Raw genomic sequence first — 27524 nt, forward strand, 5'->3', positions numbered from 1 at the left:
GTCTGAGGAGCAGTATCGCTTACAGGGAACATGTGTCTGGTCTGGGAGGAGGGGGCATTTAAATGGGCAGCTGTTTGTTTTGCTGTTGTCCCATGCTCTGGAGTTTTTCCTGCCATTTGGGTTGGAGACAGGTCCACGTGGGGTGAGCTGAGCTACTCTGGGAGAAGCAGGCAGACCGGTATCCCGGAGAGGGAAGGATCCCAAGGAGGGTAAGAAGGAGCAGGGGAAGAAAGAGGTGGGGAGGAGATTCCTTCCAGTGCTTCCCCCCCTGGCAGCCCTCCGCCCCCAGAGAGGTGCGGAACCCTCGAGCACCGGGCTCGGGCTGCCGCATCCCACCCAAGTGGGAAGGTCCGCAGCGTGAGGAACTGCCGAGCACCCCCCGATCCGCCAAGACCCCTTCGAAGAGGGCTGTGTGCGGCGGGGGCTGACGGTGCTCCCGCAGGCTGGGGGGCCAGCATGCCCGCCCTGCCGCTGGCCGCCCCGCTGCTGCGCGCCCTGCTCGCCCGCCTGCTGCCGCTGGCCCGCCAGCGCCTGCTGCCGCCGCTCCGCCGTCTGGGCCGCCGGCTGCGCTCCCGGGAGAGCCGCCAAGCCCTGCTCACCTGCCTGCTCTGCCTCCTCAACCTGCGTAAAAAGGTGGACGACTGAAGCCGGCCGGGGACGGGACGGGCAGGGCAGGGCGCGGCGGCTCTCCCCCGCCTCCGCTGCCCGGCGCGGGGAGGAGGGACCCGGGCAGGGGAGGGGACGTGCCCCGGCGGGGGCGGAGGGTCCGCCCAGGCCGCCCCGCGCCTTGCTGCTCCGGCCATGGGAGCCGGGCCGCCCCTCGTGCCGCTGCCCCCCGCCGCCGGGCCGCCCCGCTGAGCGCCCCCACGGGAAGGGGCGGCCCCGCAGCCGCCACCGCCCGCCCTGGGGAAGGACCCGGCGCCGCCCGGGCGGTCTCCATCACCGGCGCTCCCGGGCTGCCGCTTTGCCCCACGGTGCCCGGGCCGGGGCCCCGGGCTGAGCCCCTGTCCGCCGGCGGCGGAGGGAAGGCTGAGGATGTCGGGCAGCATGGCGAGGAAGGTGCAGCCCTTCACCATCAGCACCAAGCTCTCGCTGCCCAAGTGTGCCGCCGACTTCCCCGGGGACGCCTGCCCCGGCATCGCCCTCGCCTCCGCTCTGGACAACCACCGCGGCCTCCGCCGCAGCCTCAACGAGCGCATCTCCCTCTACCTGGCCCAAGCCCGGGCCAGCCCCGCCGCCCCCGAGGGACAGCCTCGCAGATCCAGCCCCGGCGGGGAAGCGGGGACCGATGAGGAGAGGCTGAACCGTAACTCCCTGGCCCGCTCCATTAAGAAGATCACGCTGTCCAACTGGCATGGGGAGGCTGGCGCGGGGGGACAGGGGGACCCTGCCCGGACCGGCGGCGAGAGGAACCACAACAACAACAACAGCAGGGCAGGGAAAGCTCAGTTCAAGGTAAGCGCTCTCCGTACCCTGCTCTCTGCTCTATCCCCGTCTTCCCTGCGGCTCCGTATTCCTGGCTGCCAGCGGAAGTGTTAGGTCCTGGGGGTCTGCGCCCCGGGAGAGGTTCCCTGTTTCCTTGTCCCCGTGCCCTCCAGGCAGTTCTCCGCTACAGGGCTCCCGGGGAAGTTGCTTTTCTCCCACGTACGCCCCACCCCCCACACACCTTCCTGCACGGACTTCTCTGTACCGTCAGGCTGGAGGGCAGGAGGTCTTTGCGGCTGAGCTGGAGACGAGTTTCCCTAGCACTAAGATGACCCGGCTGTGGAGGGCTCAGCTTTTGGGATGACCCTGACGGTGCAGTTGTGTGTGGAGAGCTGGGAACTGGCTTTCCCGTTTACCGGAGGAGAAACGGAGGCTAGGAGAAGGGAAGTGACTCATGAAGGGCCACACAGCCAGGCACAGAGCTGGGACACGGCTAGGAGCAGGGCCCAGGGCTCCCGGCACCCCACCCTCTTAGTCTGAGCGCTGGCGGGCACGGAGGTCCGAATCCCTCAGTGCCGTAGCCCGGGAAACCCTCCTGTGTGGCTGGGATGGAGCGGAAAACAGTTTGGAGACCTCGCAATCGCTGGCAAGAGCAGGCAGGAACTCATTGGGATTTAACCCTGACCCACAACAGCTGGTTTCCCGGCGGGATAGCGCTAGGGAGAGCCGCAGAGCCCACTGCCAAAACCCTGGTCTTCATTGCCAATAAAGGCCAGGCACGGCCTCGCAAGAGCTGCCGCTTCCTCCGGCACGCAGGCAGCTCCTCGCTGGGCGGCCGGAGTCTGCGCAGCCCAAGGGGCATCGGCATGAGGGCTTCCCTCTTTCATATAAGGTAAGGGACATGTGCTCGGCACCGTGGTGCGGGACTCAGGGAGATGCCAGGATCGGTCCCTCCTCCCTACCCGGCCTGCGGGGGTGGAGCTGGAAAAGGCGGCAGGCTGCAAGATGGAGAGCTTTGGGACGGAGAGGGAGACCCAGGGCGCAGGGGAAAGCGTGCGTTCGGGGGAATGATAGCCGGAGGAGAGAAGGGAAAGCTGTTCCCTGCACAGGGCACGTTAGGGTTTTCCCAAGCGTACCCCCCGGTCCGTGGCTCTGCTCCTGACTCCTGCCCTGTAGGAATGGGGAGCTCTTCCTGGATGAGCACAGTGCAGCCTGGGAGCACCTGGCCGCGCTCGTCTTTCTCATGGGAAGTTAACGGCACCTCCTCTGCTACGGGAATGCAGCGAGCGTACGTGCTGTGTTGATTTTGCTTCTAACGGGGGAGAGAAGCACTGGGCAGAGGAGGCAGCTGAGGCTGTTGGGCTCATTTCACATGTGGCTTTGCTCGTATCTTGAAGCCTGGGGTGCTGCCGGGGAGTGGTTATCGCGGCACCCCACGGAAGGTGCATCTCCTTCTCCCAGGCTGCGGCTGCTGACAGAGTTTGTTGTTTTGCCGGAGCGAGGACCCAGCTCCGGCCAGCGGGACCGGGGAGGAGGGGCGGTCCCTGTGGAGCAGCTCTGCGGGAAGGATGAAGTCATCCTTGTGCCAGCAGCCCTGTTTTCCTGTGGCTGACGGATCGTTAGATGGGGACTTTAAATAAAGCTCTCGTGTCACCTGCAGGCTTGTCTCCCACAGCTGAGTCCTCTGGGGGGCTCACGGGCTGCAGCCAGTGTGAGACGCTGTTGCCTAGAAGAGGGCCTTCCTAGGGTCTTATGCCCTGTAAGCACTTCACGTTTAGCTCCCCGCCGTTCCCTAAATGGGCATCCAACCCTCTCGGCCCCGCGGTTGGGCAGGGGGGTGCCTTCTTCTGGCAGCCACCAGCCAAACACTCTCTGCTCTTGCGCCTGGCAGGCCGTGACTCAGCCCCTCTCCCTGCCCGCTCTTCCTGCTTGGGATGGGATGCTGTGGCGTGGTGGGCTGTCTTCTGCAGCTGCCATCTGAGTGCTGCAGCCACCTGGAAAGGTCTGGTGGTGTTGAGGGATTGGAGGGTTGTTGAGCCATTTGTGGGCTCCAAGCCTTTCTGGTGGAAGCAGCTGTAGCAATGGAGGATGATATCTGTGTCAGGACTCTTCTTCAGAAATGACAGGAAGCCACTTTCTGTGCAGGGAGTTCTGCTTTGTCTGGGCTGGTTCCCCTTGGACACTCTCCCCAGTATGGAGCTGTCTGTGTGGTAGTGGGCTGGCTCTGGCTGATCCACCAGCTTGTTTGCTGCAGCCTTGGAGGAGACCAGAGGCGAGTGTCAGGACAGAACATGTTGCCCACCACCTTGTGCTGCCCCGTGCAGGCTCAGATGGCTATTACAGCAAGGTGGCCCTGGTGTGGCAATGGAAGGAGGTCCCTAAAGTAGACTGTTGTATCTGACTGCCCAAGAAAAGATTCAGCTGTAGAGGATGATACTAATTGCCCTTGTGCATGATCCAAGCAATCCCACACACCTCTTCTCCTGGGGCTGTACTCTGTTAAGGATAAGGTAATGTGAAGTTCATCCTGGACCTCCTCTCTGTGTCTGGCCGTGGCTCCTGGACTTCCTTCCTCTTGCCTCTCCTGCTCCCACCCTTGCCTCTGTCCCAGGGGAGCACTTCCCTGCGAGTCAGCCTCCCCCTTAACTCTTGCTTCCCGGACAGGCTGAGGTCAAGGATCAGCAACTGAAAGGACTTGGGTTCATGCTGGTGGGGGTTATTGTCCTCCTGCGGCCTCACACTTCTGCCCTGCCGTCCTGGAGATGGGTGGGTGGGCTGACTCTGAGCATCCTTAAATGACCAGCAGCCAATGGTATCCACTGAACGGATTTCTGCCAGTTTTGGAGCCAATTCAAGGAGAAAAAGGGTGTGTGTGTTTGAGCTGAAGTGGAGAAAGTGCTGAGCAAAGTAAGGTTAGGATCTCCTGCCACTTGCTGATTGTGTGGCAGGAGCTGCAGATGCTGGCTGGAGGAGCCTGGTCTGGATGCATAAGGAGAGATGGGCAAGAGCCCAGTGAAATGGTGTCTGGGTACTTCTGGCAACCTCCTCTGGCCCAGGTCAGGGGGAGGTGGATGCATGCTCCTCCATCCCCTCAGCTGCTGGGATGGTTGAGCACTTCCAGGCTAATGGCTGCTCCTTTCCATCTCTAGGTCTTCCTCAAGAAGGATGTGGATGTGGAAGATGAGCAGCAGGAGGCCGGGAGTTTGGTGGACAGAGGGTCTCCCTTCTATGCGGTATGTCCCCCTGCTCTCACTGTTTAGAGGGTCTGATCCAGGGGTGCAGCTTGGGGCTAAGCAAGCAAGGTGGTGGGGGTGGTCCGCCCAGGCACGAGTATGGATGGAACCTTAATGCTTTAAAAGAGTGAGAGAAGGTGGGTGAGGAGATAATCCTCAGACCAGTGCCCACAGATTTTGTGGCTTCCAAGAGAACCAGATTATGGGCTGTTCCAGCCCTGGCTGTGTCAAGAGACTGAAGATTCTGGAGTTGTAGGAGGGCCTGAGAATCTGTGTTGCTATTTAAAAAAAAAAAAAAAAAAAAGGAAGAATTAAAAAAAAATCAGAGGATTTCTCTAGTTCCTGTGGTCAGCCAAAAGGGCTTTGAAAAGTGACTCCCATGCCATCTGGAGGCAGCACATGCCGGAGTGCTTAGAGTTGGAACAGTTGCCCAAACCCCGCTGCTCCACAGGCTCCCAGAAGACTGCACCCTGGCAAGTTCAGGGGCAGCTGGGACCCCTCTGGGCAGTTCACACCCAGCCTCCTTGGGGAAGGGAACAATTTTTACCTGGTGAGAGGACGCAGCAGGCCTTCAGGTTTTTCCTGAAGATGTTCAGGCTCCTGTTAGCCACTGGTGTGCAGTGAGGTCTCTGGGTAGCAGGCTGTAAAGCGATGCCCAAGTGGCTGTGCCTTCCCCTCGGCTTGTGTAGCTGGGCCCGGGGCTGAGTTTGGAGGAGGGCCAGCGCTTTCACTGGCTGACCTTCACTGTCACCCGTGGCAGACTCACCCCTGGCAGAGCTGGAGCCCTGACAGCATTTCGTCAGTGCCGGCTGCCTGCGAGGCCAAGCTTCTGGGGAGATGCTGTGCTTCCTGTCCCCACTGCTGCTCAGTTGAGAGGGAGGTCTCCGAGTGCCTCTGAAGGAGTGGTGGTCTGAGCTCAATAGGGACCTGCCCTGCGCCCCCACCATCCCATCCCCTGGTGGCAGTGTCCTCTGAGCTGACACTAAATGGATGACACAGACATGAATGCTCTTTGCCAGAGGTGTGCAGCCTCAGGCTGGGGTGGAGTAACAGGCATCTCATCTGTCTCCAAAGTGGACATGGGCACCAGCCTGGGTGCTGGGTGCAAGCCTCCCAGCAGCCAGTGACACAGGGCTGAGGGACAGCCTGGCAACCCATTGCTGGGGCTGCAAAAGCCATCACTGTGGCCTTGGTAGAGGCAGCTTGTGCCTAGGGGTGCTAGGAGAGAATACCAAATATATCATTAAAGCAGTGGGATGGGGGACAAGGCAGGCTGACATTTCCAAAACGCTCCTGGGAGGTAATGAGAAGGGGTCCCTGGAATAGCATGCTGACCCCCCATGTCTTCCCAACCCAGCTGGCAGGACCCCCGGCATCATCGCCCCGGAAAGAGAGCCCCAAGGGCAAAGAGTCCACAGTGACGCCGAGATGTGGCGGGCGAGGTGGCACGGGAGCGTCGCCCCTCCTTGACCCAAGCCCTCTGGTAGCCCAGTTCAACCGGGAGATGCTGCAGGTGAGGCCAGCTGGGGCTCTTGCCCAAGGGGCTGCATGGGGAGCAGGGAGGGGAGACCACCAGCAAGCCTTTCATGTGAGCTGCGGGGTGGGGCGTGCGGCAGGGAGGGCTGAACTCCCAGCCCCGAGCGAAGCCATGGTTGTGGCATGAGATCATGTTTGGCTGCCTCTCCCTGGCTGTCGGCCCTGGGGAACTGGGGTCAGCCCACACCAGGGCCCTGTTTCCTCCCCACGTGTGCACACTCCTGCCATCTCCCATCCTCCTCCTTTTCCTCCCAGCCCGTGTCCCTCCCTAGCAGTATGGGAATGAGGATGGTGTGTGGGGGGGGGCTGCTCCCACACCATGCTTGAGAGAGTGCATGGGTGCTTGCACAGGGGACCCAAGCACGGAGACAGGAGATGCTTTATGCAGGCATGTCCTGTGCAGAATCCCCCAGTCTGGCATGCCGGGGGGACCCCAGATTCTGATGGGCTGTGGGAGACAGATGCTTGAAAGGTGCTGCTTGCTGTCACCATCCTGAGCCCCTTTGCTGTTCAGTTCTCACTTGGAGCAAACAGGTTTCCCAGCCAGAAGGGTGCCCTGCAGTCCCTGTTGTGGCTTTGCAGGGGGTTGTGTTTGGATCCTTGAAGCTGCGTCGTCGGGGCTGTGGCAGAGGTGCCCAGCCACATGGATCTTGTCATCTTGCAGGCAGAGGGTTGGGTACGAGGCAAGCTACGGGACCTGAAGGATGGCTGCGACCTCCAGGAGTGGGAGGAGGTGGCTCAGACCCTGCAGCGGGACATGAAGGATTTTGAGAACACGTTGATAAAGCTCAACCAGGTGAGGCTGAGCAGCAGCATGGTTCTCATTCCCTGCAGCACTTGTGTCCCTGCAGTCTCTGGTGCAGGAGGTCTCTGGGAGCCCCCGACACTGAGTGGGTCCCTTGGCCCCACAGATGGGTGAGCAGCTGATGTGGCGGGTGAGCCCCAGTGCTGATGGGGTGCGGAGGCAGCTCCTAGCCCTGCGGGACCAGTGGCAGCTCTTGAAGCAGACGTCTGCCAACCAGAGCAAAGCCCTGGGGGGGCTGCGGAGCCTGCAGGACTTCAACAGGAAAGCTGAGCATCTGGAGGCATGGATCAGGCACAAGGTATGGGTGTAGGGAGCATGGTTCAGGGAGGGGGACAGTCTAGCTGCCCCTTACCTTCTTACACCCTTCCCTGGCCCAGGAGGAGAAGCCATCCCTGGCAGCCCTCCTGCAGGAGAGCCCAGACAAGATTCAGCTCACCCGCCGCATCCTTGACTTGAAGCAGGTGAGAGGCTGCCAGGGGCCGCTGGTGTGCTGGGGATCCCCAGACCCCACTAGCCCTGGAACTCTGAGGCTGGGCCATGGCACAGGTCCCATAGGTGGGATCAGGGCTCTATCATCTCTCTGCTTGGGCCAGGAGGAGCAGCAGTTCCAGAGTCTGCATGAGGAGCTGAACAGCCTGGCCCAGAAGCTGGAGAAACAAGGCAAAAGTGAGAGCAGGAGCATTGCAGCCCGGCGCAAGCACCTCAATAAAATGTGAGTAGAGGACGTATGGGCCAAGCAGGGGTGACCCAGGTGCAGGGAGCTTATGGGCTAGGAAACAGGACCCCTAAACCTCCCATCTGGTCCTCCCCACCCCACCTCTGCACGGCTTCTCAGGGGCTGCCCTTCACCTCTCCCCTTCCACCCGCACAGGTGGCTGCGACTGCAGGGGACCCTGAAGGAGCACCATGAGGTTCTTCAGCTGGCCCTGGAGGTGGCCACCTTCCTCCAGCAAGCAGATACCCTGCTTGGAGCCATCCATGCCAAGGTACCAGCACTGCAGCCAGGGTCAGCAAAACTAGGCAGGCAGCATCTCGCTCTCATCCCCTACTTCAGGGTAGCTGTGGTCCCAGCACCCTCAGCCTGCAGGTCTGGGAGAGAGCTGGGAGATGGAGCCTGGTGTAAGGCGGGGAGCCAGAGCAGCAAGCGTGGCTTTGCAGCATTCCTTCCTGCCAGAGCTAAGGGCAGGGCTCCATCCTCCTCCTGACACTGACTGCAGCTGCTCCTTACAGCAGAGAAGCATCTGCGTTGCGGGGAAGCCGGGGGAGGGCGAGCCATGCCGGGATCGGGATGTCAGAGACATAGCCAGCCAGGTGATGGTAAGTGCAAAGTTCTGCCGTGCCTCTGGGCCCCACAGAGCATTCCAACAGAGTGGGAATGTGTGCCTTCCAGGGTCAGTGCTGGCACTGGCAGGGCTGGGGGCTCAGTGGGCACCCCACAGTCAGGCAGAGTGGCCAGGGCTGTGTCATGGTTGGGGGAGCTGTCTCAGGGGTAGCAGGGGTCCAGGCTTGTTGCCCACTGCCTCTCCTGCTCCCACAAGGCTGGTGGTGGGTCACCATCATGCACCTGCACTGTGGCTGCAGCGGCTCGTCCCTTGCCAGCCCTGTCATGGCTCCCTGGCTGCTTTCTCCTCCAGATGCTGGATGTGACTGTGTCTCAGCTCCTCAGCCTGCAGCCCAGCCTGGCAGCCCGAGTCACCCCCAAGCACCGAGATGTCAAGGAGAAGTGGGTGCAGCTTCAGCAAGTGCTGAGGTGGGACACAACCCAGCTGGAGCTCCAGGGCCCCAACCCTGACCCCTCAGTGCTGGAGCCAGAGGCTTGGGGAAAGACCTGGCTTAGCCCCTGGCAGGCTGTCTCGGGGCACCAGCTCCACTTAAGGTCTCTTTTCTCCATCCTCTGCTCTCATGGGCCTCCCTTGTGCCTCTTTCCCAGGATGGAGAAGGCCCCAGGACTGGTGAGCAGTTCTCTGGGGACCGAAGCTGTGGCTCCAAGCACGGAATCCCAGGGAGATGATAGCAGCCGGGGGTCTGTGGAGAAGGAAGCAGGAGACAAATGGTCAAGAGGCTCTGGGAGCATGGTGAGCCCTGCCTTTGTTTGGGCAACCCCAGCACCTCTGCCTCATAAGAGCAAGGGAACTTGTGGGAAAGGGGTTTGGGAGTTGGGTTGAGCATGCCTGTGACCTGGCCCCACCATTTATGGGAGGTGATACGTGCCAAGCCCAGGGCAAAGTGATGCACACTTTGGGCTGGCAAAGGAGGAATGGGAGTTCTTGTGCTGTAGGTGCTGAAGGACATGCCAGGGAAGGCAGCGGAGCATGGGAGAGGAGAGAAGACCAGCCCTGGCTCTCCAGCAACCAGGCAGCCCCATCGTGGTGGGGACAACAAAAGGTACTGAATTGTGGAGATGGCTGTGGGCAGTGGGGTGGAGCTGGAAGGGACTGGAGTCTCCTGTGAAAGGGAGTGCAGTCCTGACTGCCTCCCTCTTTACAGGAAGAGGAGAGGGACAGAGGCTGAGTGGGGCATGCAGCAGCCAGAGTCCCAGGTGCAGGATGTCTGTCAGGCAGTGAATGTGGTAATGTCTCCACAGGAGTCCCCTTCTCCCCCCTCCCAGGCAGGGGAGACAATGATGAGGGGAGACTCCCTTCCCCAACACCCTCCTGCTGCATGTGGGCACACACACTTGTGCTCTCATGCTCATCCCCATCGTGGGCACTAACACACCACTCCCTGCTCCCTGGCAGACTGTGTCCCCACACAAGGAGAGTGCAGCTCCTGGCATCCGCCCGTGTCCAGTGGGGGATGTGGAGAGCCTGAAGGCAGCACAGACACAGCCAGAGCCCCTGGACCCCAGCTGCAGTGGCAGGGCTGTGCTCCTGGTGAGCCCCCTTGGGCTGGGGTAGGGGGGGGTCACACGAGGCAGGGCCCAGCGTAACTGTCTTACCTGCCTCCCAGGAGAGGCCAGAGCTGGGGGGACCTCCGGGGAGCCCACAGGTGGAGGCGATGCTGCGGGAGCTTGGGGAGCTGTGGGAGGACCTGCAGAGGAAGCACCAGGAGAATGGTGCTGTGCTGCGGGAAATTGATAAGGTAGGTGGTGGCAGCACTGGGGTGGGCACAGGGGCATGCCCCAATCACAGCAGCTGGGTGAATATTGGCATGCTAGTCTGGAACCTGCAGGAACAGTGTCCACAGCATTGGCACAAACATCTCCAGTTGGTCTTACAGCCTGTGCACTGCTCCAAGTGTGCTGCCTGAGCTGCTGGTGCCCCGGGTACCCACAGTGGGTGGCAGCATGGCTCCTGCCTCCCCTGGGCAGCTCTGAGCCAGCCTGATGGGCCCCCCACTCTCCCCCAGGCACTGAGGCTGGTGGGGGAGCTTGACCGGGTGGAGCGGTGGCTGCAAACCATGTCTGAGTCTCTCTCGGAGCCAGCCACCATGAGAAGTCCAGCAGAGCTGCGCCAGGACCTGGAGGAGACAGGGCAGCTGGAGAGGCAGCTCCTGCTGTGTGGCCTCAAGCTCCAGGGGCTGCGGGAAGAGGCAGCAGGCGAGCCACCCACTGAGCATGAAGGGGCGAGGAAGATGCAAAGGAAGGTGGAGATGGTGGAGGAGAAGTGAGTCCCATGGCAAGGAGCCTCCTCTCTGGTAGCTGGGTTGAGCAGGGAGAAGGATGCTCACACCAGTGAGGTGTAAAGAGGCACCCAAGGAGGTGTGGGGAGGAGAATGCTCACCCTGAAGAGGTGTAGGGAGGAAGATGCTCCCTTTAAGGAGGTGAAGAAGGTGCTAGGACCTGTGACGGGTGCCTGTCCCTGCAGGTTGGCACGTGTGCAGGCAGACCTGCGGCGCCGGGCAGCAGACCTGCGTGACTCCCTGGTGCTATCCGAGTTCCTGCAGGAACTGCAAGAGGAGGAAGCTCAGAGCCAGCAGGCACCTGCAGCGGTGAGTAGCAGGGCCAGGCATCCCTCAGGATCTCCTAGAACCTGGGACTGGCCCAAAAGGTTGGTGTGTGGCTGGCAGGAGGTGCCCTCCTCTGTCCCAGCTGCCTAGGGGGTCATTCCCCATCCCCTTCAAACCTAGTGTCTCTTTTGGCTTCAGCCAGGAAGCAGGCATTGCAGTTTGCAGGGGTCTTTTCCCCTGCTCTCAGCCCAGCCTGGGCAGCTGACAAGCAGCAAGGACATGAGCCACCCCTTGGGAGAGCTGCAGGAAGCTGTGGAGATGCTGAACGATGCAGCCAAGGAACGGGAACGGGTCATGGAGGTTGCAGCAGAGACAGAAAGACTGGAGCGCCTGGTAGGGGACAGAGGCAAGGGTTCTGGGGATGCAGCTGGGTGGTCCACATGCAGCTGGGCATGCACCTCAGCTAGTCCCAGTGGGACACAAAGGTGTTGGGATACATGGGGACTGCTTAGTGTGAAGCTGGTATACCCATCCCTCTCATGACCAGTACTCTTGCAGGCACATGGCAGGGTGCCCCCAGACTGGAGTGGGTTGGGGCCACATGGCAAGTGGTGCCACAGGGAGTCCCATAATGGGGCTCATCTCTCCTCCACCATGCAGGTAGCAGAGGTGTCCCCACGCCTGGAGGCCCTTCGATGCAGAGCTGAGGCACTGGGTCGTGACACTGCCCAAGCAGAGAGTGGCTTCACTGTGGTGAAGAGCGAGAAGGATCTCCAGGGGCTGCAGGGCTTGCTGAGCCGGCAGCAGGAGATGGAGGTGAGATCCAGTGAAAACTGTACCTGCAGGTGTGTGGCTGACTGCTTGTGGTAGGGAGATGTTCTGGCTGGCTGGGGCCGTCCTGGGGAAGTGTGGGCCCGCAGGGACCTAGGTGTTGTAAGGCTTGGCATGCTGTGGCGAGGTGGGCTGGAATTTTCCAGCAGAGCTGGGCCCTGCCCCAGTCTGCTCCCTTCCACCAGCATGGGCCAGGCAAGGGAGAGAGCTTGCGTCAGCTGCTGTGTGCTGCACCCAGCTGCCAGCACCTCACTCATCTTCCTGCTGATGAGAAGGTGCCTCACACAGATAGAGTGAGGAAACCAGGCAGCCTGTACTATGCCCATCTTCCCCTCTGAGGGTGGCTCTGCCCACTCCCCACTGCCTCTGTGCCAGCATTCTCCCCTCCATCTCTGCATCATCCCCTCCATCCCTGTGTCCTCCCCTCCCAAGGTGCATGAGAATACAGAGGGGATGGATGCATTCTGAACCTTTTCTGCCTTTAGCGTGTGGTGTCAGAGACCCTTCAGGGGCAGCTGGAGGATCTGGAGAAGGCAGCTGCCCGCTTGCAAGAGCTCTGCCCTGCTCGGCTGTGCCCTGCCAGCCAGGAGGTGCAGGGGACACTGCAGGCCTGGGCAGGGCTGCAGGAGCTGCTGCGGGAGACCCGGGCCCATGTGCAGCAGGCTGTCCGGCTGCGGCATTTCTTCAAGGATTACTTAGCCATGATGTAAGTGGTGATGAGATGTCAGGGTTGCCTCTGCGGTGGTTATAGGGGAGATGGTGAGAGTGTGGCATTGCCACAGTGTGGGCTGCTGGCAAGTACATGGGCAATGCCAGAGCTGCAGCCAGGTATGACCATGGGGAGCCTGGAACTAAGGGCTTCCCAGGGCTGCCTGCCATGGGGAAGCCCCACAGGATGTCACCCTGCCCCACCAAAATCTGCCAGTGTGCTACCCCAGCAAACTGCTTCCATCCATTTCTATGCACAGCAATGGATTCCCTGTGGCCTGCAAGGCTGAAGGGGGGGCGAGGTTGTTCCTCAGACCTCTCAGGCCATCCTTTGTGTGCCCACAGCTCCTGGACAGAGGACACACGGGCTCAGATCTTCTCTGAAACCCCAAGCGGCCATGGTCTCCCAGAGACTCCATGTGAGGAGCTAGAGAGGAGGATTGAAGGGAAGCTCAAGGAGTTTGAGGCTCTGGCAGCAGCGGGGCAGCAGCTGGTGTCTGAAGAGCACTACCTGAGTGCAATGGTAAGGCCAAGGAATGGGGAGAGCCACCTTTTCACCCCAAGAAATCATCGGGGGACCATCCCTGGTGAGGGACCAAGGTGCGAGTGCAGAGCCCCAGCAAGGGTTGTGGGACTACCCATGCATCTCTGGGGGTCCTCTGGACAGCAAGGGGTTTCATCCAGCAAAGGATGCGGAGACCTGAGGTGACTCAACTGACCCTGTTCCCCTCCCAAATCTTCCATAGTGAGGTGTCCTGGTAGGACCGGTGTCCATGGGCCAGGGGTCCTTGTGGGTTGCTCAGTATCTCTTCTCTCCTCAGATACAGGAACGCTTGGAGGAGCTTCAGAGCATGCTGGGCTGGGTTCTGGTGCGCTGGCGAGCACAAAAACACCAGCGTGACCCAGGAAACAAGCTGGAGGACAGAAGAGACCCAGAGAGCACCCTGGGCACATCACCCCCCAGCCAAGTAAGTACCTACCCATGCTGAGACCATCAGGGTGTGAAACCAGCCTTGAGGCTGTGGATATCAAAGGCACTGGATGAAGTGAGTGGTGTAGAAGTAGGGGGGAGACATGTAATGTCCATGGGTTGATAGCCCTAGGACTCTAAGGGGTTCATACAGGACAAAGGTAAACTTGTTCTGAGAAAGAGCCTGTGCCCTGGCAGCCCTACCTCTCTTGTCTCCGTTGCCCCAGGATTGTGCTTTGCCCCATCTGGAGAGCACGTGCAGCCCAGTGGGGTTCATGCCCTGCTCCCTCCCTGAGCGTGTGCAAGGATCAGAGCTACAGGTGCCAGCACGAATGGCTAACTCCCCACTGGCATCACCCCTCTTGGATACCCCATTGGGAGTGGAGAGAACCTGGGAAGAGGCCAGCAGCTTGACACCCTGCAGCACTGGACCACCCAGGGAGGCTGTCATCTGGGATCCTGCTGAGACTTCCACGCTGCTGCTGCCACCGCGGGGCCCTGGTGGGCTTGGGGGGACAGTCAACCTCATCCTCAGCATTAGCAAGAAGGGGGAGAAGAAGAAGGTGCAGACAGTGGCCAGTGGCAAGCAGCCAGCAGAGGAGGTGCTGCAGACGGTATGTGGGGGGTGGTAATCAGTTTTTGCAGGACTGTGGGGGAGCACCCAGCGCCCATCCCAGGGCTGGCCACTGCCATGGAGCCAGAGCAGCTCCCTTCAGCTGTGCCCCCAAACGGATCATGAGGCTTCGAGGGCTGTGGGATACTGGTACCCTCACAGGCCATTTTCAAGTCAGCTATTAGGGCTGCATCAGACTCTGGAGACAGATGTTTGGTTATGCTGATGCCAAGTGGTGCCCAAGGGATGAGGACAAGCTTTTGCCACCCACCTTTGCCTGCGCTCTCCCGCTGTGGCTCTTTGCCTGCTCTGCCCTCAACTCTCTCTGTCTCTCTCTCTTCCCCTGCTCAGCTCTCTGCCACTAAATCCTCAAGCTGTAAAACCTTTTGGAAGCGTTGCCAGGGGCTTTTAGGAAACACTTGGGGTAGCTTAAAGCGAAAAAGAAAGCCACCTCGCCAGCCAGTGGAAGAGGTAACATCCCCAGTGGAGGCTGCATGCCGGGCAGAGTGGCTGCATGGCATGAACCTGCCTGTTACCCACCCACCTGTCTGTGCCACTGTGCCCTACTGGTGGTGGTCCCCCAGGAGAGGGAAAACCCTCCCACTGCCATGGTCTCCAGAGTGTGTTGCTGGGACATGCAAGGAGGGGGCTCAGCTGGGGCTGGCCACAGTGTGGCTACCCAGCTAAGTGGTTTTGGTGGCTGCGGGAGGCACTGAGAGCCATTGATGTCCCACATGAAGACAACTGAAGGAGGAAGAGCTGGATGGGGCCATGTGAGGGTGCATGTATTGGGGGGCATGCTGCAGGGTGCATGGCTTGTAGTCCCAGGGCTCGGGGGCTCAGCGTTTTGCTGCGGCTTCCATGCATTTATTGCATCAGGACCAGCACAAAGGGCTGTGTGCAAGGAGCCCTGTGGGAGGCTCTGGCCAGGGCCCCTGTGGTGGGGAGAGGGCTGGAGAGGCAGGGAGGCATCAAAGCAGGGCAAGGGCCTGCCAGGATAGCTGGGGGTAACAACTTCCTCCAGTCCAAGGGACACAGGGAGACACCCCTCTGTCTCCTGTAAGCAAAACCCTTCACTTTCATCCTTGTGGTCCCAGAAACACAGAAGGTCTGTGGCTAGGCTGTAGAGGATGTCTACAGGGAAGGGGAGGGGAATTTGCCCTTGCATTTGCCAGCTCTGCTGCCTAGGCACATGCAGGGTTCGCAGGGACAAGCAGCAGTGACTGCTGTCTCCATAGCCACCGTAGTGGTGGTTTAAAGGCAATGGTGCATTCATTGGGAGAGCTGAATGGCAGAGTCAGTGCTCACTTCACTGCACCAGGACTCTATCATGAGCAGGGCTTCCCAATGCTTGCCTCTTCTGCCTGTGCTGAGGAGGGAGCTGTGCCTTGGGGGGGCTGGGGTAAAGCCGTGCTGCTCCCCACTCTGCGTATGCTACTGGTGGTAATTTTTGGCTGCCTCTCCCTCTCCTGACTCCCTGCTTGCCCAGGCACAGCATGAAGAGGGGTTGGTCAGTGCAGGATAATGGAGGTTGTGACCATGCAGGACGCTCCTCTCTCCTTCTCTGTGTCCCCAGGTGCAGCTGGAGGCTGGGAAAACCTTCAATACAAAGCGGCCGCCCCCAGCCACCCGCCGCCCTCCAGCATCCTGCAGCGGGACCCCTGCCACCTCCCACACCCTGCCCAAGGCTGGGGCCAGCTCCCTCTTCAACAGCCTGCAGCGGCGGGAGCGGGCACGGGCAGAGCAGGCCCGGCTGCTGACACTGCAGGGCATCATGGGTGCCAGCTCCCTGCAGCCCACACCTGAGGAACACCATGGCCCCAGAAACACATGGCCTCAGAAATGTGGCCGGAGAAAAGCAGGGCCAGGGGCATCCACCTCTGGACTCGGGGAGCTGCTGCTCTACGTCAGGAACCCACTGGTGCGGGATATTGACGCTGAGTGTGGGGCGTCTTCTGGGGATCCCCGCGTCCCCGACCCAAAAGCCACATGCCCCCACCTGTCCCTGGGCTCCGTGTTCAGCCTGGAGCTGCCTCGGGATGTGGCTGTCCTCAGGTGCCACCAAGGGGCTATGGCACAGCGGGAGGAGGCAGGGCAGGAGCAGAGGCAGGGCAGGAGTGTGAGGCCGTGGAAGCCCACGAGCACACATGGAGCCAGATGGCAGGAGGAGGGGGATGTGGATGGACACAGTCCCCAGGTGCCCAGTGAGAGGATGGGGCTGTCCACCAAGACTGAACAAGGAACCTGGTTCGAGGAGGTTAGCTTCAACCCCAGCTACAGCTGCCCAAGGGCACACCGGGCCAGCGAGGAGCTCCAAAGCCCACAGCACCCCAGCAGCACCAGCAAAGACCTCCTGGACTTCAGGTCAAGTCAGCCATCCCACATCACTGTGCTGCATGAGCGGGCTGGCCGGGACAGGGATGAGCTGGCCACCCAGCTAGGCCAGGACAGCACCCCCAGGATCACCAGCAGGGCCAGGCACCATGAAGCCTCTCAGCTGGAGCTCAGGCCATCCGCTGGCAGCATCTCGGGCAGGGCAGGAGTCATCCCTAGCCCTGCCCGCACTCAGCAGCCAGCCGACAGCAGCCAGCCCAGTGGGTCTCCAGCTTCCCCCCCAGCCTCCACCCAGCTCTCTGTCTTTGAGTGGGCACTGGGGTCCCCTCAGCCCCCCAGCCCTGTGCTGGGCACCAGGGAGGTTTGCCACCCTGCCCATGGGCAGTTTGAGGAAGAGGAGGAGGAGCTGCAGGCCATCTGGGATGGGGCAGGTGAGCAGCAGGTACCCAGCCCACCAGCCAGCAGCCATGCCCGCCATGGGCCGGGCAGTGGGGCAGGCAGTCTCTCAAGCCCCGATGCCACCACCGGCGGGCCCGTCATCCTCTCAGCAGCCAACAATGTGCTAGTGGCCAAGTTCACCCTTCCCACCGCTGCCCAGCTCCTCCACAGCCCGGTGACAGAGAAGAGCCCCGTGGTGGGGCACAGCAGCAGTGTCAGCCCCAGTGGGCACAGGGCGTCCCCCCGCACAGAGGAGATGGTGTCCAAAGCACCCCTGGACAGTCTGGGTGTCTGGGATCAGCGGAGGTATGGGGAAGAGGAGAGAGATGGCAACAAGGTGAGAGCTGTGGGCCGAGGACTCTCCCTCAGAGTTTGGCAGGGGGTTGGGGAACAACCTGGGCAGCAGCTGGGTTACCTGCTCCAACAAATGTGGCATTTGTTCAGGGACTCCCTGATTTGGGTGGCCATTTTGCTCCAGCTGTGGGGGAGAGCTAGGTGCTAAGTTTGCAGCATAGCTCTCTCCCACCAGCAAGGCAAGCACTTCACCCCAAAAGCCTACAGACAGACACTGTGCAACCAGGAACTGGGATGGCACTGCCAGCCCCAGCACAGCTTTGCTCACCCCCTGTCTCCTTGAACCCCTTTTCAGGCCCATTCCAGTAAAATGGAGTTTCAGATGATGGAGGGGACACTGGAAAGGAAGCACGTGTTGCAGACAGGAGGGAGGAAGGTATGTATGGGCATGGCTGCAGGCCTCCTGTAAGACTCAGATACTGAGACCTGCCAGGGGAAGAGATCCAGGTTTTGTGGTGGGAGCAAAGCCAAGGAAGCTCCTGATGTTACCGTGGGAGTTTTGCTGGCCATGCTCGTAGAGCAGAGCCAGACAGGGCTGTGGGGGCATTTTGCATAGCAGAGGATTGCCTGTCTCCTCCCAAACCTGTTGGCGTTATAGATGTCCCCTGCTTGTGTCCCTCAGGCCAACAGCCGTGCCTGGAGCCTTTTCCATGCCGTGCTTATGAGGCAGACGCTGTGCTTCTACCAGGACCGGAGAGACAGCCTCAAGGTGCAGTGGGGAAGAGGGGGGGCACAGCACTATGGGCTGAGAGGAGGCACCGGAGGGGGCTGCTGGCAGGGTGGGTGGCTGGCAGCTGAGCACCCTCACCCCTGTGGCTGGGGAGGGCAGAGCCTGCCAACCCTACTGTTCTTCTTGTGCCCCTGTGCTGCAGAGCTCTGTGGTGGCCCTTCCCCTGAACCTCTCTGGGGCAGTCTGCACCCTGGACACTGAATACACTAAGAAGACCAACTGCTTCAGAATACAGTGAGTGGCCCCAACCCAGGGCAGCTGGGGTCTCATATCCCCAGCCCTCCTTAGGTGGAAAGGGCATTGCACTGCTGGGTCAGACACACCAACACCCCTAGTCAGGACCAGCTCGGTGCAGTGCTCAGATAAGGATTCCTCTCTTTCTCACCCGCTCCCCTTCTTTCCCAGCCTGGCAAGGGCTGTGTTATTTGCACCCCATGTCTGTCTCATTGTTGACTTGTTCTACCCCCATAGGCTGCGGGATGGTTCTGAGTACCTCCTGAGGGCCCCCTCACAATCTCTCATGAACGAATGGGTCTCCAAGCTGCAGCAAAACTCAGGTGAGCAGCCCTTGGTGGCAGAGCAGAGGCCTGCAGCTGTACGCAGTTACCATGGGCATGCAGCCCCACCAAGCCCTCTGATACATGGGGAGGTCAGAAGAAAACCAGCATGGCATCATCTCTGATTTGTGCATCCTCCTAACCTGCCTCAGGAATGGCAGTTCTCTGCAAGGCAGGATTTGGAGGCTTTCTCACACCACATACACAGTTATAAATCAAGAATAGTAGGTCTGATGTCAGTGGAGCCTCAGCAGCAAAAAGGCAGGGTCAGGAAAATTATAATTGTGCTTTGGTCTTCCTCTATCTCCTCTGTGACACCTGAAAACCTCTTGCCAGCCCTCCAGGCAAGGAGATCTGTAATACTGATCTTCTGATCTACTGGTCTTCCCCCTGCTGTATCTGTACCTAAGGGGGCTCAGGCCCTACCATGCAATTGTAGGCTGGTTGGCAGGAGCAAAAGCCGGTGCTACAGCAGGAGGTTGGAAGAGCTAGCCATGCAGCTTGGGGCTGGTTCCGTGGGCTGGTCCTGTCTGCCACCAACACCCAGTGGGATGTTTGCTGTGTCCCCAGGTTTCCCTGAAGTGGATTACTTCCAGGCAGCAGCACAGCATGTTGAGAGCACTGGCGGTGCTGGGGGGTGAGTAGCCAGGAGATGGTCAGTTGAGTTTCATTATTAGAGCTCTCTCCCATGCTGGCCTCTGTGTGCTGCTTCAGCAGGGCATCAGTGGGCCAGTCTGGTTCACTAGGTCTCTGCTACTTTGCAGTTTCAGCAAGGTCTCCAGCTCTGGAAGCTCCCACCTCCAGGGACATCATCAGGTCACAACTGCCAAGAGCCAGGAGATTGTGGTGCTACCCCAGTCAAACACCCGGCTGCAGTGGCCTCTAGGCAGCCAGGATGGCCCAGCTGATGGGGCCGTGGCAGTACCAGGTGATTTTCCTTCCTGGCTAGGCTTCTGCTGTCCTGTCTCCTCTCCCTAGCCCAGAGGAGTGCAAGATATTGACCCGGGAATTCTGGCTGTTGGTCAGTCTTGAACTCAGTGGGGTCTGGGCCAGGAGTCCTAGGGCCCCTTACTCAGGAATGGGGAGGGGGGAAGGACTAGTTGTCTCTTTTCACTTCCTGGGATACTGAGATAATCATGCAAGTTTCCCTGTCCTCTTTGTGGCTAACACATGGGTGTCCTGTGGTGGTCCAGCCTTATGACATGTCTCCATTTTGCTCAGAGGATGCTCATGGGGCAGGCCACAAGAAGCAGCAGTGGTCACCGAGGGGGTCCCCCGGGCTGTGGGACAACAGCTGTCAAGAAGTTGACTATGGGCTGGTGGCCAACAAGAGGAGGTCCTACTCCTTCACCTCAGGTACAGCCCTGGTTTCACTGTCACTGCCAGGAGGTGGCACCATTGCCTCTGTCCCCACAGACACCCGAGGGCAGGTGCCATGTTGCTCAAGCATCCACCCAGTCCCATCCCTGTACACTGGGCTGCAGTCCACTAACTTGAGGAGGGCTCTGGTGGGATACTTGTGCCCTGCTCTGTCTGCTGACTCCTCCTTCTTGCAGCCACCTACCAGAAGATCACACCGATGGCTGCGCCCAGGGAGTCTGTGGAGGCTGGGAGCAGCTACTCAGTCACACTGTACATTGGGGAGCAAGCATCAGCTGTGCCACGAGCACGCTGCCACTCCTTCGTGGCCCAGCCAGGGAGCCCACGGGACACGCTCAGTGAGAAGACCCCCGGACCCTCTCGCCCCAAGAATAAATCTGTCTTCAAGAAGTTCTTCGGGAAAAAGGAGTAAGACTCAGCTGAGGGGAGAGGAAAGGCTCAACCTGCCCTTTATCCCCCTCTGGGGTGCCATCCTGGCCTGGTCTCTGCTCCCAGCACCAGCTCACAGCTTGCCATCTCCCTGGGGGAGAGAGGCTGCCACAAGTGGCTCTGCTCCAGCTGGCCCCAGGGTTTGCACCGTGCCCCTGTCACTGCTGCCCCTGGCCTCAGCCCGGCGCTGAGCATCCCTCCTGCCCACCCATTGGGTGCTCTCTCTGGGTGACACCAGCTCCCCAGGTGTCTCGCTGACATGCAGCACAAGCAGGGATAGGGGGGTGGTTGTTTTTATTAAAAAACAAACAGAGAGTTGGTCTGGGAGCTTATTCCTCCAGCAACACGTGCTGGAGCAGGAGGATGGGGGCTCTGTTAAGGGGTGGGGGGCAAGAGGTTCAGATGAGGGGGGGGGCCTGCAGTGAGTCCTGCTCAGGGAGAAGCCTGAGCCATCTGGTGCTTTTCATAAGGATGTGTGGTCCCATGGCTTCTCTTCGGCTGCACCCAGCACAGCTAATCCCAGGGGGCACCTGGGCCCCTTTTCTTTGCCAAGCCCCTGCTGCCTGCAGAGCAAATGCTCCTGGCCGCACAGCCCTGCCAGGCCTGGCCTGCCCTTGTTCTCTTGCGGAATGGTCCTTGACCCAGGTCACAGCAGGCAGATGCTGTGTGCCATGGAGGAGGCCAGGAGAGCATGCAGGGGAGTGTGGCTGGACCCCCAAGGCTTCCTGCATCCCAGATCTTTTTCAGTTCCAGTTCCAGCCCAGTTCCTGCCTGTGCTGGGCAGGGGAAAGCACAGCTGGCCCAGAGTACCCCGGAGCATGCACCAGCCCTGGGGTGAGATGGGGAAGTTTCAAGGGGCCATGGGTAGCAGGGCCTCTCCCCAGCGGGCTCGGCGAGGCTCGGCAGCACACACCCCTCGCCTCCTCATCCGCACTGTGGGGCTTAAAATAGAAGCGCTGGCTGCAGCCCAGCTCTGCAGCAAGGGCGGGGAGAGGAGAAATGTGGGTACAGGGCTGCTCCGTGGTGTCCCCGGGAAAGGGGGTAGGCAGCAAGGTGGGGACACACCTCTGCAATGTTATCTGCAGAGGGGATTTCTCCGTGCTCCCAGGGAGCGGGTGGGAGGAAATGCCGACGAGGGGTGCTGCTGTGCGGGGGTGTGCTTTTTGTGCTCCCCCTGCGTCTCCCCGCCCTCTGCTCGGCTCCATTACTCTTGGCTGCGGCACCTGTTTTCCTCCAGCACCGAAACTCGGCTGCCTGCGCTGCCTTAATGGGAAGAGGCGAGATGGCTGGGGCGGGGGGGATGCCCTGGGAGGGGGCCAGCTCTATCCGGCTGGGAAGGAGGCTGAGGCACAGCATTCGTGGCTCCGGCCGCGCATACCAGGAGAGCAGACGGTGGCAGGCGCCAGTTCATTCCTGAGGAGCTGAGGGGCCGGCGCAGGGGGCAGTGGGTGCTAGGGCCCCCCCGCCAGCGCCAAGGGGGCCGATGGAGACCTGCCATGGGCCCACCATGGGTCTCACCATGGGTTCCCCATGGCCCAAGTCCAGCACAGCAGCATGTGCCACCAGAGAGGTGTCCCCATCCCAGAAACAAGGCTGGCACCTCCAGCACGGCTCTAGGTGCCCAGGGCCGTACCCCTTGCACAAGCTGCATTGTCCCCCGGGGGCAGTCGCCCACCCGCAGACTCCCCTCTCTCCTTCCCCGTCTTGGCGCTCGGCCCCGCTGCAACCCGCTGACGAATCCCGCTTGCAGTTCCATGGAAGGAGCCACTTCCCCCCCTGCTAATCTGCCAGTGCATGCGGCTTCCACCTGCTGAGCCAGCGGGAGCCGTGCTCAGCCGGCCACAGCCAGCGCCAGGGCTCTGAAACCCGCTCCGGTTGCAGAGCCTCCGCACCCCGCTCCCGCCGCCGCGGGAAAACCCGGCCCCGCGTGGCACCGGGCAGCGAGGACGCTGCAGGCAGCATCGGCTGGCACCAGAGGACCTGACCCCTCAAGGTAAGGGCAGGGTGCAGGCAGGGGGTGAGAGGAGCAAGCGCTGGCCCTGCTGTACCTTGCTCGGGGTACCAGGGAGAGGGGCCGATTCTGAACCTCCCCCGCCAAGCAGGAATTTCCTCCCCGTTTTGACTGCACGGCAGTCCTGCCGCAAGGTCATCCTGCAACCGGGGGCCTGTGCTGAGCTCCTGCAGCCACCACCCACCACCTCCCTCCCTTCCCAACCCAGGGGAGACAGGTCTGTGAACCCAGCCAGGAGCCGGGACTTTCCAGTACCGTGGCTGCAAGGAGGGCTCGGAGCCTGGCGCTGCTGCAGGGGGAAGTAGAAGGGGGGAACAGGAGTGGTGGGGCCGGCTGCCCCGTACCCTGCCCTCCTTGTCTGGGCAAACTCACACACAGCACGGCAATGCCCCCCCTCTTGGGGCAGGGTCCCGCTGGGGTAGGGTTCCCACGAGGGCGCAGGGGCAGAAAGGCCAGCACTGGGAAAAGCCAGAGCACGGAGCCAGGGCTGCGGCAAGCAGGGTGACCCGAGCAGCATCCCTCTCGCAGGTGTGGGCGCCACAGTTGGGGTGCTGAAACAAAGAAGTTCACCTTAACAGCACTGCCCCGGGGCAGAGCGGGGTGCGAGGCAGGGGTGGAGCACCGGGTTGCAGTGCCCGCGCCTCGCCCTGGGCTGTGGTGAGGGCTGTGGTGAGGGCTGTCCTGCACCAGTCTGCTCTGTGTCCTTGACGTGGCAGGCAGCGCGCTAGGACCTGTCGAGCCCCAGGCCGGCATTGCTGGCAGCGTTCTGCCTGAACGGTGTGGGATCCTGCATTGTCAGCCGGCGGCACCGCCGGAAAGAGCTTGCCAGCTCCTGAAAAAAGAAACATGTAAGCAAGCGTGGCTTTGTCCCGGGCTGTCCCAGGACAGTCTGGGCTGGGCAGGAGCTCCCTGCGTTGTGTCCCGCGGGCTGGGTCGTGCAGGTCAAAATGCTGGGGACTGTAGGCACAGGATGTAAGCAGGACATGGGGTTAAGAGCTGGTGCACACTGCCACGGGAATGGGTGGGTGCTGGGGCAGCGTGGGGACCCTGGCAGTGGTGGTGGCTGCAGTCCAGGGGAGCCCCAGCACCTCTGCAGGACCGCTGGGGTTGGGGTGCTGGGGTGTGACAGGCTGTCCAACAGCTCGTTTACCCCAGTGTGCTTGGTCCCAGTTCCTGCCCATAGTGGGTGCTGCTGCCTTCCCCTCTCCGTTCGGGAGCCTTCCTGGTGCTGAACAGAGGTTGTGTCCCAGGATATATGGCTGGCATCAGGACAGTGCCATGGGGAAGCAAATGCCTCCATCCTCCCACCACCAGCTGGAGAGGGTGTTTCGTTACCCTCTCCATGAGGATGTCACCCAAGGACTGGGGTCAGCTCCTGCCACCCTCTTGTGTTGGTTCCAGCCTTCCTGGAGCCCTGTCTACCTCCCTGCTCCACCAGCCCCATATATTCCTATATGACCCCCAGGGTTCCTTGCATTGCAGGGGACACACTGAGCAGTCCTTCCTGTTCCTGGAGAGAACAGGGCTCCAGGAACTGTGAGCTGTGCCACCCTTCACCTCCCTGCCACAGCTGCTTCTCTAGCCCTGTCAGCCTCTCACAGGCCCTTTGTCCCCATAGGCAGGCACTCTCTCATGCTCTTTCTATTTGTAGGCTGGCCGCTGAGAGCCAGGAGCCTGCCTTCTACCCTTGCACCATTCCCCATTCAGTTCCTTCCTCCCCAGCTGTCCGTGGCGTGATTTGGCCCTGTGCAGAGGTCCCAGCTGTCCCTGGGACCTGAGCCTTAGCCCGAGACTTGTTTGCAGGAGCCTGATCTCATGTGCAGGGGACAGAGAGAGACGAAGGTACAGGCAGCACAGGGTTCATGGAATGGCCCTTGCCCCTGTATCTGTGAGGCCTCTCAAGGTCATGGAGCTGCTCTGCTGCCCACTAAAGGTCTCACAGGAGCAGTGAGGAAAGCTGCTGCTCACTGCTTCTATCCCTCCCATTCCCTGGTGCTTCTTTGGAGATGGAGCGGGCTCTGTAAGGGCGGTGATGTACAGAGAAAAGTAGGGAGTGAGGGAAGCTGGCACAGCTAGGTTGTAGGAGATGGTGAAAATCATCTGTCACTGTCACCAGGCCTGTGCAGGAAAGATGATGGAGGATGTAGTGGAGGAGCATGGCCAAATGCTTCTGATGGTTTGCTCACGCTGTGCTGGCTGTCTTGTGCACAGACATATAAGGAGCCCCTGCTCACTGCCAAGAGCAGCTGGAGCATCCCTGAAGATGAGCTGGCCAACAGTGGAAGCAGTGGGATGGGGAAGGCTGGTGGCAGCAGTGGAGCAGCCTGTCCTGCCTCAGGTTGTGCAGCCCTGAACTGAGCTGCCAGCAGCAATGAGCCACTCTGGGGTCAGGCTTTTGTGGAGGTCTTTTTCTTCTTGAGAAAGCTTTTTTTTTTTTTTTTTTTTTTTTATGGGAAACCCATCACCTCCATGACGGCAGCTACAAAGCAGGAGTAGCAGCAGCACAGCCCTGCTGAGAAGTTTCCCAACTCTGCCATCCCGGGACACAGCACTATCAAAAAACAGATGAGGCTTTCTACCTGCTTGCACCCAGTGGAGGTGGCAGATCCTGTGGGGAGGGTGGAAAAGGCAGGGGGTAAGTGATGCCTGCAGCTTTTCCATAGAATGGGGGTCTTTGTGGGAAGCTTGCCACCACTGTTGTCAGGGCTGACTTTCCCCTTCTGCCTTGCTTAAAAGATTCAACTGGGTCTGGGTCACAGTGTTAGCAGAGCAGAATGTGTTTCCCTGGAGACTGTCTGGGAGTCCCACCAGCTGAAGATGGATTTGTGGAGTCAGCCTCAGGCCGTGAGCCCCCAGGAAGCTATCCCTGCAGCAGAGGTACAAGGGTGCTCCTGGATGCCTTATAGCCCAGGGTGGTGGGGAGAGACAGGCAAGCTGCCTTATGAGAAATGAACTATGCCAAGGAGGAGCACCTTGTGCTTTTCCCTGTCCCATCCCTCCCCATCCCATCCCTGCGAGACTCAGGGGTCCCAGGGGACCCCTTTCTCTGTGGCCTGCAGTTGAGCTGTGAACACAGCCCCACAGGACAGGTCTCACACTTAAAGTGACTGTCACTGTATTTTGTCCTTATGTGTCCTCATCCTAAGGTGACAGCAGGACCCTGAAATCTGCTTCCAGACACCTTGTCCATGGTATTGCCTACAGACAACTGCTTTCCTGCTCCTTTCTACTGCCTTCAATCTGAGAGCTGGAGCTTCTGCCCTTGGACTTCTCTGATTACCCTCAAAATTTAATGGCTCTCGCTTCTCCCCAGTCCCCACTCTGCAGCACACCTGCATGTTGGCACAGCATGCACAAGAAGCCCTCTAAATCACTTCTCACGCTTTGGGGTGCCCAGTTCCGCTTTGCACACACAGCTCCCAAAGCAGGTGGTGCCCCCACTTCCTTTCTGCAGCTCATTGCCTCCTCATCTTCACTATGGGCCTGGGGATCACAATGCTCGGACCTTTGTCTGTCCTACCCTAGTTCCCTGCCCGAAGAGGGGTTCGGGATGATTCCCAGCTCAGGAAAAGCCAGGTCCTCATCCCCACAACCATCAGCTCCCCGTATTTGGGAGCACGCTGCTGCCTCTGCTCTTCACCGCCCCTCCCCCCCTCCCTCCCACATGCCGCGGAGCCACTTAAGCCTGTAGGCCGGCTAAGCCCTTCCCCGTGGGCTCCCCGTGCCTCCCGGCCAGGGGAGGGCAGAGAGGGGGGGAGCCCACCGTCGCCGGCCGCCCCCCCCCCCCGGAGGCCGCTGCGCACCGTGCCGGGGGAGAGGGAGAGGGGGGGGCAGTGCCCGGGTGGCGCCGGCAGGGGGCAGCACCGGCACGCGCGGCTGCCGGCGATGAGTTTGCAGGTGCTCTGCTGCTGCGCCGCAGTGTGCGGGGGGGTCCCAGGGGAGACCCTCGCGGGGTCAGCCGGCTTTGCAGCGAGCGCAGGAAGGGTCCGGAAGCGTGTGCCTCCCCTCCGGGAATGGCTAAATTCAGTCAGGCCCATTCCCCTCCGTCAGCTTGAGCACGGGGCTCCTGCAGGTGTCCCCCTGCCCCGTGGGTGGGGGGCGCAGGACCCGCCGCCCCCCTGGGGTTTCCTTCTCTCTGTGCTGTGTCACTGACGGCTTTGCAGAGGGGCTGAGGGAGGGACGAGGAAAAGCAGTCCAAGCGATATCTGGGTGATCCGCGCTAGCCCGGGTGCTGCTTGTGGGTTCGGCCTGCCCTTCTTTTGATGTCCCATGGTTGCGCTCTGCCGGCTGGCCTGGGGGCTGCGTTTCGGCTTGGGAACCTTCGGAACCGTGACTGGCAAGGAGAGGAAATGATGAACGGCTGGTACTGTTGCAAGCTGTGGGAAAAGGACCTCCTGGGGAACTCCCTGGGGGATGTTTGGGAGCATTCAGCCACAATTCCACTGCCGATTCACCCAAGGGCGAAAGCATGACGGGATGGGCTTAATCTTCAGACAGGATTTGGTCAACCGTGCCAGACGTTTGTACAGAGCTGAATTCCTCCACGCCAGCCAGCAAATGTTGGGTCAGGCACAGACTGGGGCCAGCACAGCCGTGAGAGTTCCTGGGGCTATGTTTGGAGCCCTCTTTTTTGCAGGTGGCCATGTGCCATGGTCTCTGTGGTGCCAATGGCTACAGAGGCTGCCTGGGGAGCAGGCTGGCTGAGATAGCTGGCAGACACTTTGCCCCTGCCTTGCTGCAGGGTGGGCAGCCCCCAGCCACACCAACACTGCCTGAGAGCCAGAGCATGGCTCTGCCTGCTGCCACCAAGTGCCTCAAGGAGGATATGGGGAGCCATAACTTCAGGCAGTCCCTCAGGGCTGGGATTCTGCCATCCTCCAGAAAAGCTTCTTCTGCCTTTTAGATGGTGCTTGGAGATCCAGGGAGCCACTGGGCACCTGGCTCTGCTGGGGCATGGATGTGCTTTGTGAGTGGGGCAACAGGACCACACAGAGGCTTCAACACCGCTTTCTCCTGCCAGGTTCCCTGGTTCCCAGCTGCTCGCAGCTCTCCTGTGGTGTTTTACGAGGGTGGCTGGGTGCCAGCCAGCTCCTTCCTCAATGGCTCTGCTCCGTCGTCGCGGGAGGCTGGTGCTGCCAGCCAAGGAGCAGGATGTGCCACCAGCACTGTTTCAATGGGCCGGATGACCTTAACTATAGTGTGGCTCCCTCCACCCATGCCAGCTCCATCCTCTGCCAAGGACACCAGGCATGAGACCATGACAGGGTGACACTGGGTGCTCG

General features: G+C 60.6%; 2 protein-coding genes across 11 annotated transcripts in view; both read left to right on the forward strand.

Annotated features, from left to right (window-relative positions):
• The first annotated feature begins 868 nt into the window (after positions 1 to 868).
• LOC139794128 (spectrin beta chain, non-erythrocytic 2-like) lies at positions 869 to 20546 on the forward strand. 10 transcript variants are annotated; one of them, XM_071739301.1, is made up of 33 exons: positions 869 to 1455; positions 4575 to 4658; positions 6016 to 6171; positions 6859 to 6990; positions 7106 to 7297; positions 7377 to 7460; positions 7593 to 7711; positions 7871 to 7985; positions 8230 to 8316; positions 8634 to 8749; positions 8930 to 9074; positions 9278 to 9384; positions 9487 to 9568; positions 9738 to 9872; positions 9949 to 10080; positions 10348 to 10604; positions 10806 to 10929; positions 11086 to 11280; positions 11548 to 11703; positions 12204 to 12424; positions 12772 to 12949; positions 13248 to 13394; positions 13624 to 14010; positions 14361 to 14480; positions 15586 to 17118; positions 17431 to 17511; positions 17758 to 17844; positions 18008 to 18099; positions 18337 to 18422; positions 18993 to 19059; positions 19187 to 19350; positions 19644 to 19778; positions 19979 to 20546. In XM_071739301.1, exons 1-33 carry the CDS (start codon positions 1036 to 1038, stop codon positions 20212 to 20214), a joined length of 6372 nt encoding a protein of 2123 aa, XP_071595402.1. In that variant the 5' UTR covers positions 869 to 1035; the 3' UTR covers positions 20215 to 20546. The 10 variants fall into 10 exon arrangements, with proteins under 10 accessions (XP_071595402.1, XP_071595400.1, XP_071595394.1 ...); XM_071739293.1 differs by having other exon boundaries at positions 909 to 1455; positions 6859 to 6995; positions 7135 to 7297; XM_071739292.1 differs by having other exon boundaries at positions 909 to 1455; positions 8233 to 8316.
• Positions 20547 to 22048: 1502 nt separating this feature from the next.
• SLC29A1 (solute carrier family 29 member 1 (Augustine blood group)) overlaps positions 22049 to 27524 on the forward strand; it is a 33935-nt gene continuing 28459 nt past the window's right edge. The window contains exon 1 of the mRNA XM_071739323.1: positions 22049 to 22224. The gene's annotated coding sequence lies outside the window, so the exon portion shown is untranslated. The remainder of the gene's footprint in view (positions 22225 to 27524) is intronic.

Source organism: Heliangelus exortis, chromosome 3 (assembly GCF_036169615.1).
Source record: "Heliangelus exortis chromosome 3, bHelExo1.hap1, whole genome shotgun sequence".
Classification (NCBI taxonomy): domain Eukaryota; kingdom Metazoa; phylum Chordata; class Aves; order Apodiformes; family Trochilidae; genus Heliangelus; species Heliangelus exortis.